The 13,170-nt window shown below is 45.2% G+C and overlaps 1 protein-coding gene across 1 annotated transcript in view; it reads left to right on the top strand.

The window, feature by feature from the left end:
• Nucleotides 1-13,170, top strand: part of LOC135222236 (uncharacterized) — a 50,083-nt gene that overhangs the window by 8,757 nt on the left and 28,156 nt on the right. The window contains exon 5 of the mRNA XM_064260361.1: nt 2,959-3,089. Coding sequence (XP_064116431.1) covers nt 2,959-2,992 — 34 coding nt within the window. The 3' untranslated portion in view covers nt 2,993-3,089. The remainder of the gene's footprint in view (nt 1-2,958; nt 3,090-13,170) is intronic.

Here is a 13,170-nt window from a genome sequence, read left to right as displayed (position 1 = left end):
AACCCACCTTTCCAATATGGCCACCATTTTTAGCAAGGGCTGCTACAAAGAGCTGTGCTAAGGCCAGAGTTGTAGTACTTGCACCTGCATAGAATTCCTTCTTACATCCACATTTATTCAGTTCTTGTCAAGATTCTGCTATTGCAGGCAAATCTGTCCTATTTGGAACCCAGGTACCCTCAATTTGTTGCCATCCCCAGTGTCTTGGACTGGCCATTGCTGGATGGCATGCTAAAGATTGGCTCCAAATGTACCTTGCTTGAAAGGCATCTCATGCAATGTCCTCTAAGAGCAACCTTTGTAGGGAGGAATGCAATCATAAGATCTTTGCTTCTGTGCAAAGCGATCAAGTCTACCCTTATTTACATCTTTATGTGAACTGTTTCTTTCATACATTAGCATCACAAACTTTTTGGTGATTTGCAAGTCTTCATCTTCAACAACTACTGGTGCTGAAATTAGTTAAGAGATGGTGGGTATTACATGCTGCAATGCAGTCCAAGTTTGCCATACAGGCTTCTTCCGCTTTCCATGAAAGGCAGACAGTGTGTCACACCTACTCAATGTTCAAAAGAAAGGAAGGGCTGAATCTTTTGTTCCCATGCTCCGGTAATTTCATGAATAGGTATCCACTTCATGTCCCTTCCCCTCCCAAATTTAATCCATTTATCCAAACAAATTTTTACAATGCGAGATACTGCTGTGACGAATACTTCAGTGTCTGAACTGTGCAGATTGTACTTGAGGTGTCTTCATGCTTTGCAGCATATGCAGTGTGCAAAAAGACTTCTTATCTGCTTCTTTGTGAATGCAACCTTGCAGGTCAGTAGTAACCTGTTGAGCTTTGCTGCAAAGTACAGCATCCCCTTTGGTGACAATAATGCATGTTGTATAATCTGCCTCAGACAAAAGGATTATGTCTGCCAAATATGCAAACAGTTAAATTTAGTTTTGGTCATTCCTGAGGAAGCTGGCCCTATTGCTGGGAGTGTTTGCAGTGCTGATCACTCTGGCAAACTCGTGTGTTTTTTTTTTTTTTTTTTTTTTTTTTTTTTTTATTTTTTTTTTTTTTACCCTATATAAATCAAATGCTTAGTTTCCTTATTTATATACGTTTATGTATTTCTTTTGTACCTTGGACAGGAAATCATCTTTTGCGGGACTTAAATGTAGACCCCTTTGTTAGCCTCAGAGGATTTACAGGCACTGCACCATCCATTATGATAACATCAGCCTATTTCAACCCTTTTGTCAATTCCAGAACCTTATTGCAGCTGATGCTTGTGCCATGTTGATGAAATGTATAAATTAACTTAAGCTTTCTGGTTTTTGGAAAGACCAAGATACCATGGTATATTGGAAATGAAGGTTTTCTTAACTTGGAATGTCTGGTACTTGTTAAAGATGCTGGAGTCTTCCAATATCCCTGTTTCATTTAGGATTTTATATCTCCACCGTTTTGCAGCATACTTACAAATTCCGGCAAACTTTGTGCCACAGATTCTCTTCTAGTCATTGCTGTTAAGATTCCATCAAATAATGTCTTATGCTCAATCAACTGTTTTATCAATATTGTGGCTGCTTTGGCCACAATTAGTGCATAATTGTAGTCACATGTCATGGTTAGGACTTCTCCCACATTCCCTTTATAGGCAGCCAAATCACTCATCCCTTTTCTGAGATATGGGTAAGTATCTGTTCTTTCAACTGTCTGGTGCACAAAGGAAAGGATCAACATTTATCTGTTCCAGTCTTTGTTTGAACAAATCATAAAGTTCTACAGTTGTGAAGTAGCAGTACCCATCTGTAGTCAACTGCTTCTCTCAGGTACATTCAAGCTCAGCAAAAGCATGGACACATGCCTCTTGTCTGGATTGCACATAATTATATCTCCAATTTTCTGGGAATTCAGCCAGGCTTTTTCTCTGTTTTACATGCTGTCTAACAAGATGAGTGATACAAATGGTCCTTGGAAACAATATCACCAACACTAAGCTTGACCAAAAGTTTCTTATCCAAGCAGGTTGATGGTGCATCATTGCAGCTTTTCATGTAAAGGCAATTTCCTTTGCAATTGTAAAACTTTGATATAGGGAGAGTAGTGGAGTTCAGCAGTTGTGAGAGGGAGGATAGTAATTGAGTAGTGAAGTAGTGAGTGAGAAAAGGCTGTTGAAAAATTTATGGTGAATGGTGTACTGACATTAGTGTTGACAAATAGGAATATTTTTCAAATTGGTGTAAGGTAAAGAAAATAGAGGAATTATAGAGATTGCAGAGGAAACTAGAGGGGGCAATTAGTCCTTGAGGAAGGCAGATGCAGAAAATGAGGAGTTAAGACAGGAGAACAAGATGCTGAAGAGGATGATGAAGGAAATAAAGGAATCTGTTAGGGAACAAGTGAAGACAGCAGAGAGAAAGATGAAAGAAGTTAGAGGAAAGGATACAAAGAATGTTCAATGTGAGATTATGATATGGAATTAGAGTGAGGAAATGCAAGGGGTTACAGGAGTAGGACAGGTGGAATCTTGCCTCAAGACCAGAAAAGGATGTCCCAGATTGGGTGAACCTACGAGTCGGTTCAGAGGACACCCAGATTTCCTCCCACTAATGGGTCCTAATGTAAAAAACAAAGGTTTGTATTTGTGTGGGAACAAATAGCAAATTTTAAAAGTAATTTGTATTTTTCCTAACATACAAACTGGAAGTTCTGTACATAATGGCCCACTTCAGCCACCCCCTATCATTGGCATCTGGACTGTAAGGTAAAGTGGAGGTCAGACCTGCAGGTGGGGGGTGGGGAGGGTTTCCTCTACCCGTCAGTAGTTAATTACCTTCTCAGTACGTTTTTAACAATGTTCCAGCTTGCATTCATAAGATAAACCCAGAGTAAAGGACTTCAGGTTTGTATGTTAGGAAAATACAAATTACTTTTAACATTTGTGATTTTTCTTTATTCAGGATGTATTGGAAAACTAATCAAACAGAAAACTGAGAACTTGAAAGGACTTAGTTCATGCAAGAATGAAATAGGGGAGCTACACATCTCGGATGATGTTGATTCACCAGATGCTGTTATTTCTCAGAAAGCAGTAAGTTCCTTTGAATTTTTAGCACTCATTGAATTATTGGTCTTTCAGACAATACTTTATAAGTGACTGATCCTCTTGTAGAGAGTTTAGTCTTTCAGGTTTGCTGTAGTTACAGATAACTTCATACAGGGAGCTTATGAGATTTTTCCACAGAAAAATTATTTTTGTAGATTGGTATATTTTGTAATCACAGACATGATTGATAAAGGTCTTGCTCTTTGTTGCTTGCAAAGTTGGACCAGATTATCAAGTGCAGATCGACCATCACTAATCCCTCAATTGTGAATGTGGTTCCGTCACTAATCTGGGACTAATTTCAGCTAGACCTGCAAATTTTCTGGGTCACCACATCAACCTGCCAGTACTATTTGCTAGCGCTACTTTTGTGAGTATGTATGTACCCTATGCATACAATTATTTATCCTTTGGGTTGTGAAAAAAAATCTGGTGTCTTGAAGGCCCCAATGATGCTGGAATAGTGATGGTCAACCTGTATTACATGATGCAACAGATTGTGCATCTTAACCCTCTTATGCCGGAGCGGTAAATAAAAAATTGTCTCCCGTGTGCCGGAGGGGTTTCGGAGTGAGCGCGGAAGCGGAAAAAATATTTTTTTCAAAAAATCACAGCGCGCTTAGTTTTCAAGATTAAGAGTTCATTTTTGGCTCCTTTTTTGTCATTGCCTGAAGTTTAGTATGCAACCATCAGAAATGAAAAAAATTATCATTATCATATATAAATAATGCGATATATGATAGCGCAAAAACGAAATTTCACATATAATTGTATTCAAATCGCGCTGTGCGCAAAACGGTTAAAGGTAACAAGTTACTTTTTTTTCGTTGTAATGTACACTAAATTGCGATCATTTTGGTATATAACGCATTGTAAAACGATAAAAGCAACACAGAAAATATTATCACAAAATAATGCATGAATTCGTAACGCGCGGATGTAAACAAATATTTTTTTCAAAAATTCACCATAAACCTAAATATTGTCCTAGAGACTTCCAATTTCTTTCAAAATGAAGAAAAATGATTGAATATTACTATACTGTAAGAGTATTAGCTTACAATTGCAGTTGTTCCGATACGTAATACAAACCATCGGTCCTTTAACAATAGGAAGTAGCTAGCGGCAGCTGGAACGGTCGTAAGCTTCGAACAAGGGGAGGTAAACAAATCACTTTTGCTTTCGGCCGCGGGTGTGAAGGACGTGTTCGTCATCGCTCTCTGCCCGCTTCATCGTCGTATGCGCGCTCGCGCCGAGTCATGTATTTTGGGCGAAAGTGTGTAATTGAAAAATGTAAGTACTCTTTTCATTATATTTTTGCCCTGTGCGTTCGTTACCGAGAGTGTGATTGCGCTCGGCACGAGCCTTTTATTTTGTATAATAGAATGCAATGAAAGTGGATTCGCAATTGCAGTATTCTGTTTCATTTTCATATATATTTTATGATAGCATCATATTATTGGATCAAGTTTCCGTTCTTACCCGGGAATTGATCTTTTCCCCTTTAAGTTCTATGAAGTGAATCGCAAGGGCAGTATTCTGTTTCATTTTCATATTACTTTTCACTGCTGTGTGGGGGTAGGGGAAGCGAAGGTCTGCCAGGAAGTCGTCGGAAAGCTCTCCCGCGACTCCCTTGGTATCCGATTCTTCGTCTTCCTTCCTGCCCCCCGCTCAGCTTCTTCGTTGTATTTTGTATTTGGGGTCTTCCTTGCGTTCGGGGTGGGGCATGTCTTCCCCCCGTGCGTGAGGGAACCCCTCTTACTAATCTATCTATGTTACCGCAGGTGCTACATCCGTGGGAGACGACCTTTTACAGGTATGGACCACCGCGGCGGCAGGGCGTGCCTAGCATCCACGGGCTGCTGCAGCGTCTAGCGAGGTCTGGGGCGGTCTCCACTACTACCACGGCCGCTTATGCTGCTCCCCCCCCTCCTGGTCTACACTCCCCATGCTGTGTCGGTGACGCCGTCTGCCGCTACTAGGGCCGCCGCCGTACCGAGGGGGTGTTGCCGCCGCCGCCTGTTTTCTTCGTGTTGCCTGCCCCAGACTTCCGTGTTCCAGCAGGCTCGCCCCTGGACCGGCCGCCAGTACCCAGGTTCCGCTGGCTGCCGATGATTCTACGAGGCGATCGCTGGGCCTGCCGTACCTGCCGCTGATGTGATTCCCGCTGTTGGCTTGGCTGTCCCTTCTGGGTCTACCGCTGCCGCTGTTCCTGCCGCTCCTGAGCTGGTTGCTGTTCCTGTCGCTCCTGGTTCCTGAGCCTGTCCATGCTGGTCCTGCCCACGGTGTGTCTTCCCCAGTCAGGTCCTTCCGGACAGGTGCAGTCGGGCCGTGTTGCTTCGGCAATAGCCCCGGCTCCGGCCTGGATGGAGGACCTGACGACTGTCCTGCGTGAGCTGACAAGGAAGAGGAGAAGAGGAAGCTGTCATCTTCGTCTTCATCGTCTGCTGCTGCCTCTTCCCCTTCGACTTCTAAGGCCCATAAGCCGAAGAAGAAGAAGGCTGCCTTCCCCCCTAAGAAGTCTCCTTCGGGAACTTCTAAGGGCCCGTCCCACCCCGGTGGGACGGGGTCCTTCTGCTGGTCCCTCCTGCTCCTTCGGGAGCGGGGCCGGCCCGTCTCCCCTTCCGTAAGGAAGGAGATAGACGGGGACCAGAGGGGTATCGGTTAGCTCTGGTACTTCCTCGCCTGGTGCTAGCGGCGATGCCGCTACGCCAGGTTCCGGCTCGGTCTCTCGTTCGTGAGAGATCCCGAGTGTACGTTCTCCCTCGGGAGACCGTGCAGCCAAGTTTCGGCGCCAGAGTTCGCTCGGCGCCAAGACGCGGCACGGAGCAGAAGGCTGGTTGAGAGACGCTCAGGTGACTCTTGCCAGGCCAGCGGCCGCTCTTGCAGCGACCAGCTGGGTTAACCCGGTTTTTTCCCCCCTAAGAAGGCTCCTTCGGGACCTTCTAAGGGCCCGTCTCGCTCCGGCGATTCGGGGAGCTCTTCTGCCTGGTCCTCCTGCTCCCTCGGGAACAGGGCCGTCTTTTCTTCTACCAAGGGAGAAGAAGACGGGGACCAGAGGAGTACCAGTTCGGCTGGCACTTCCTCGCCTGGTTCTAGCGGTTTCTGCCGCTAAACCAGGATCCGCCTCAGCTTCTCGTTAGCGAGAAGTACCGAGTGGACTGGTCTCCCGCGGGAGACCGTCCAGCCAAAGTCTTGACACCCGAGCTCGCTCGCCGCCAAGACCGAAGCGCGGAGCAGAAGACTGGCGAGTGTCGTGCAGACGACTCTCGCCAGGCCAGTGGACGCTCTCGCAGCGACCAGCTGGCTGCTCGGGTTGACGTGACGGTCGCTGACCAGCCACGGGTTGAGGCGAGGAAGGGGTCCCCGCGGCCGTCGGTACCAGCCACGGCTGGTACCAGCGGCTCGACGCGCCGAGAGGACGCTCGCCGGTCTCACCGCGACAGCGAGCCTAGCAGGTAACCTGACGCCGCTCCCATCGGGACCGGGCGGAGACGGTAACCAGCAACAGCTCGCCTGACGCTAGAGATCAGCGTCGACGTTCTCAGCCGAGCCTCTCGCCCCAGGCGAGCGGCAAGGCTAGGCCTGCTGCTCGATCGCCACCGCGGGTTGACGATCAGCAGCAGCCCTCCAAGCATGCTGGTCCTGCCAGCGAGCTAGGAGGGAGCGTCAGGTCTGCCTCTCCTGTACCTTCAACCTCCTCGGTCTACACCGGGAGGAGCGAGGTACCTATGAGTGATCGCGAGAGGTGCGCCGCTCGCGATCCCGCTATGACGCCGTATGGACCAGGCACGGTTCTAGGACCGACCAGGACATACGCGCAAGGGTAGCCTGGAGGCGACCGTCAGGGGTCTGCCACTGTTCCTCCTTCTGAAGGAGGAGTATCTCGGGATCTGTTCTTGTTGGAAGGACTGGACGGTCCTACTTCCGCAAGACGCGGTTACTCCCGAGATACAGAGGAATTTGCAGAAGTCATTAAGCTGATTCGTCAGCCATAATGACCTTGCGTAAGGCCCAAACCGACGGTGGGTCTGCCGCGATCGGAGCTTGCCGATTCTGTCTCGAACCAGAGTCTCTCGTCTCCGGACAAGAAGGCTCTCTCAGTTCTGGCCGGTCGATCAAGCTACTTCCACCTCCTCTACTGCGACAAGCGGCGTTTCTACGTGTCTTCGGACACCGTATTTAAATACTCCTTCGGTCCTCCTGAGAGGTTTCGACCTCGACGAGGACTGGAATAAGTCGGAGGACGGTATCGGCTCTCTCCTGTCAGGTGTCGATCAGCCCCACCCAGACGACGTTCACAGTGGCGGCAGACCTTTACCTACAGTGAGAGTTCGTAACCCTCCGCGGGAAAAAGTTTTCTCCTGACGATACGTTTTCCCAGACTCTGAGAGGCCATCGCCGCAAGGCGATGGCTGCTCCTACTCTTCTCCAACTGCTAGTTCCACTGGGAAGTCGAGCGAGTATCCAATTCCTCCCCCATTCCCTCTCTCCTTACGGCTACGAGGGGAAGGGGAGGGATCCTACAGAGATTTCTCTGTAGGATCCCACGTTCGGGACTGCGCTACCGGGGGGACCTTCGGGTCCTACCTGACGTAAGCCCCGGTCGTTGAGGAGGAATCCTGCCCCATTCTCGATTTCTACGGGAATCGAGAGGACCACCAGCCGATATCGTTTGACGAATTCGGTGGGGGTTTCGCAGACTGCTTAGAATTCTACGGAATTTCTAGCGCATTCAGTGTGTTCGAGTTTTTTACGATCTCCAAACACTTACGCGAGACCACGGTCCAAAGTGAGCGAGACGAGAATTCCCGATATGTTACACGATAATCGGGAACCTCGCCTATGCTCGAATTCCTGGAATTTCTAGCATTGGGAAGAAGACTGCTGCTGAAAGAAACTATCTCACAGTAGGCGACCAACCTGGAATAGAGAAGATCGGACGGGAATATCCAGTTTGGCTTGAACTATCGTCTTAGTATTCTGTTCACCATTGAAGCTTTCCTTCGAGGAAGACTTCTCCTTCACTCTCTTTGATAGAGATCGAAGGTGGTCGATCTCCAATCCTTATTTTGTTTTCTTGAAGGAAAGAATTTAGGATGGAGATCGTTGTTCAGAATCCTACAAATATACTACGTATATTAACCTCGCGACCTGATTCTACTAAGCAGTTGAATTGTCCGAGGGGTAGGCGCATATCCTAGTTAATCTACGGATTGCGACTTATAAGAGAAGTATTCTAATTGAACTGCAACTCGGGGTTGCCTGCAACCTCCCAGGAGTTTTCAGTTTCAATTTTATATACTTATGGTTTTGTCACGACAACACCATTTCAACTTTTATATTTACCGAAATTCGTTTCGCCTAAATATAATTGCTCGAGCATATCTTTTATGCTCGGTAGTTCTAGCCGAACGCATTCCTTCGTGGAATAATGGATTACCTGGCAACTCAGGATGACGAGTCAGCGAGAGCTCAGGCTCAACTACTGCGTATTGAACTGCCTGATAGCAGCTCAGTATCAGCTGGGCCTCCGAGATGCACGGTCAGTTATGTCTCTCTCCCCTGGTTTGATTGACTACCGAACCGTATCTCTGCCCAACAATCATGGACTTAGGTCTCTGATTAACGGGGATTCTCGCAATAATGAAGGACCATCTACTGCTGTGACGCTAGATTCCATCGCCTTCGACATTGCGAGAATTTTCAACAGAGATATCTCTTGGACTCTTTCATCTTTCTGTTTACCGCACGGTAACAGAAAGTCTGTACAAGTCTCCCGCTGCATCGCACTGCGATAATGCGAATGATTTTGCAGACATCCGAGTTTGTCTTCAAAATATCTCGTATTCGTAGGTGTACAATTGTTCATTGTTCAACCCGAATTACGAGATGTGTCAGAAGACATCGCCTACTCTCCGACCTGACAGCTCTACTTCCAAATGTTCAGCCCATGAGAAGCAGTTCTTCAGGCGGCTTTCCCCTGTGTTTTCATTACTGAAGAACGCCCCGCTTTCATTGCAACTACGACTTCTCACCGGACAGCAATGAAAATAGCGGTTAAGCGTTTTCAGTCATTTGTAAGCACAGGTTATGAATCTTGAGAATTCTTCTCTCGATTCATCTGTGAAGACGTAGGTTGCATTCAATATCTACCTTCGTCTTCAACGGTACATAGTGTTGTTTCTCCTTAGCTGAGATTCAACAACCATGAGATGTTTTACCTTCAGGGACCTCGGTCTCTAGAAGGCAATTGACTTTCGCCTGTTGGGCACATGCCTTAAGAGAATCACCTCGCTGTCCGGCATTGGTGACAAACAAATACATTATTTGTTTGGTCTCTCGGCATAACCCTTTAAAGGCGAAGGTCACGTGACTTACTCGGATGCTTTGACCAACTTGCTCACTACCGAACGCAGTCAGTCGGCAGCTGTCAGAGCGCCCGAGTCAGTTACGAACTACGCTGTTGACTTAGTTCGATTGTTACAGAGCAATCATTACTTCGTTTTAATAGCTTGTCACAGTACCCATACCATTGACACCCACCATGGAGTGTCTGTGTCCTATCCACTACCGAGAACTTCGCTGCATGGGGATAGGAGGATGCGAGAGACTTCGTGGCAAACGGACAGACCAGTATGGGTACTGGACATCACCGAAGTGGAGAAGAGGGATAGGTCATGCGACTATTTCCTTCTTTTCCTCTGAGGAACTGCATGACTTCTCCTGCGAAGTCAAGCATCCAGGGGATGGGGATCCGTGACGCTCGATTTCGTAACGAACTTCGTAGCGAAGACTCAGAACCCTTCGGTCCCTGACGATTGGTTCGAGTCGTTCACAATCCCCTCCCTAATGGACTTCACCGCCTTCGATGCGAAGGAGATGCTGCCTTGTCCGCAAGAACTTCTCCGTGGTGCAGGTACTGAAGGCAGGGATCTGGTCCAACCAGACCACATGCCCTTCCTTCTACCTTCGGGATATTGCCCACAGGTCCTTGGATCTTTTTCCTTGGGACCCGTGGTGGCTGCTCAACACGTTGTGTAGCGAACCCAGACCCTCGCAGGCTGAACAGCATCGAGTCCTGGTGTGACCGTAAGAATGGATGAGTGAATGAGAGAGTGACTGGCTCCTCTTCCCATCTTTTTCTTCCCCTCTACCTGTGGTTAGAGGGACACGGTCGTCACTCTGCTGGATAAGGACAAGATGCAGGTGAGCTACTCAACAGAGCCCCATCCTATCCCTTTCACTAGGGATAGGAGCGTATATCCACCACTTCCTCCAACAAGGGGGAGGAAGTGGATGCCAGTTTGAGACAACCCATACTTTATGTTGCCTCTTGCAAACAGGAACAAGTTCTTGCTTGCTGGAACGAAGAGATACGCTTGCCTCTCTCTTAGTACTCGGCCCAGAGGTCTGACCATTGATCCTGCGGTGCACACCCCGATCAATCGGACAGAGGCTTGGATCCCTCCCTCGCTCTTACGACCAGGGAGGCGTTCCAGGGATGGACGAACACCAGTCTGTTCATCAAAGACTCAGATTCCTCCCACCAAGAAGTGAGTCTTCCTATTGTTAAAGGACCGATGGTTTGTATTACGTATCGGAACACATGACAATTTGTCGAAAATTGCATTTTTCCTAACTATACAAACCTGAGGTCCTTTACATATAGTCCCTCCTCATGCCACCCCTCACTCTGCGTATTTTGCATGGGCCAAAAGCAAAAGTGATTAGTTTACCTCCGCGCGACTGTCGGACAAGCAGTTAACTACCGTTCTCCCCTTGTTCGAAGCTTACGACCGTTCCAGCTGCCGCTAGCTACTTCCTATTGTTAAAGGACCTCAGGTTTGTATAGTTAGGAAAAATGCAATTTTCAACAAATTGTCATTTTTCGACCATATCTGACGAGTTAAAGTTGACCGAATGTCAATTTTTTTTATGTATATATTTTTTATATGCAATTATTTCAGAAATAAGAAAAGCTACAACCTTCAAATATTTTTCGTTTTATTCTACATGAAATTGCGTACATTTTCATATATAAAACTCTATGAAATGCCTAATATGAAATGGAGCAAATATTCCGAGAATGGGACGTACGTATTTCGGAGATTTGTGGCGGAGAATCCGCGCGCGGAGGGAAGGAAAGATTTTTTTTAAAATTCACCATAAATCTAAATATTTTGCTAGAGACTTCAAATTTGTTTCAAGATGAAGATAAATGACTGAATATTACTAGACTGTAAGATTTTTAGCTTACAATTGCGTTTTTCAACCATTTCGGTAGAGTCAAAGTTGACCGAACGTGGTTTTTTTTCTATTTATCGTGATTTATATGCAAATATTTCAAAAATGAGAAAAGCTACAACCTTCAATTATTTTTGTTGTATTCTACATAAAATTGCGCACATTTTCATATACAAAACTTTATGTAACGGCTAATTTAAAATGGTGCAAACATTACCACAATCGCACGTATGATTTTTTCGGAAGAGTTACCGCGCGGACGTAAAGAAAATGTTATTTTTTTCATAAATTCACCATAAATCGAAATATTGTGCTAGAGACTTCCAATTTGTTGAAAAATGAAGGTAGATGCTTAAATATTACTAGAATATAAGCGTTTTAGCTTACAATTGCGTTTTTCGACCATTTCGGTATAGTTAAAGTTGACCGAAGGTTGAAATTTTGGCAATTATCGTTATTTATATGAAAATAGCTCAAAACTGATAAAAGCTAAAACCATGGGTTGTTTTTAGTTGTATTGTGCATGAAATTGCACACATTTCCATATATAAAACTTTATATAACGGCTAATTTTAAAATGGTGCAAATATTACCACAATCGCATGTATGATTTTTTCGGAAGAGTTACTGCGCAGACGTAAGGAAAAAGTTTTTTCATAAATTCACCATAAATCGAAATATTGTGCTAGAGACTTCCAATTAGTTGCAAAATTAAGGTAAATGATTGAATATTACTAGAATATAAGCGTTTTAGCTTACAATTGCGTTTTTTGACCATTTCGGTAGAGTCAAAGTTGACCGAAGGTTGAAATTTTGGCAATTATCGGTATTTATATGAAAATATCTCAAAACTGATAAAAGCTACAATCATGAGTATTTTATTGTTGTATTCTACATAAAAATGCGCACATTTTCATATATAATACTTCATGTAACGGCTAATTTACAATGGTACAAAAATTATGTCAAAGTGACAAAATAATTTCTGAAATGTATCACAGATACTTTTTAGTGCGGCAAGAAAGAAATTCGCGCTTGCGCGCCTGCGTAACGATTGTAAACAAAACAACACCTTGATCCGTGAACTCCCAGCATCCCCCAAGGCGCGTGATTCAAAAGTTTTAGGCTGGTAGGCCTATAAGTATTTTTCCGCGAGTTTAAAAAAAACTTTAGTAAGTCGACGTAAAATACGTCCAGTCGGCACACGGGAGACAAAAAATGTCGACGTAGAATATGTCCAGTCGGCGTAAGAGGGTTAATAGTGCACACAACGCACTCTGTGCAAATTATTGGTTTTCAAAAAATATGTGACATAGCCTAGGTAAAGTTATTTCATCAAATTATGTTATGCAATTTTCATCCTTTGAGATTCTGATGATGTCATCTACAGGAAATTTTTTAAAATGTTATCTCAACTTTTGACATCAGTTAGTATTGAGACTACACCTGCAGGATGCTTTTGGTGGTTTAAACCCATCTCACTAGAAACTTTAGCAATTCAAAAAGAATCATCACTAAATTAGTTCTAAATGAAGAATCATGAAATTCTTGATTTTCTTTATATAATATTTTGTATGTACAGCGATAGTATAAATAGCAACAATGTATATTTTTATTGTAGTGTCTTACCGAACAATTATAGAGCCGTGATTTCCACGAGCGGCAGGATACTAAATTCAAATTTAGCGCGTCGGCGTCGCCAACACTGGTGGTGATGACGTCATCTCCCTCCACTCGCGGGAGAACCAGGTACAACTGCCCAGGTGAATGCAATTCTTTTCCTGCCGGCGTCCGGTGAACATCGGTGGTCGGTGCGGTT

Source organism: Macrobrachium nipponense, chromosome 3, assembly GCF_015104395.2.
Source record: "Macrobrachium nipponense isolate FS-2020 chromosome 3, ASM1510439v2, whole genome shotgun sequence".
NCBI lineage: Eukaryota > Metazoa > Arthropoda > Malacostraca > Decapoda > Palaemonidae > Macrobrachium > Macrobrachium nipponense.
The sequence above is the reverse complement of the archived record's forward strand: the minus strand, read 5'-3'. Positions and strand labels throughout refer to the sequence as shown.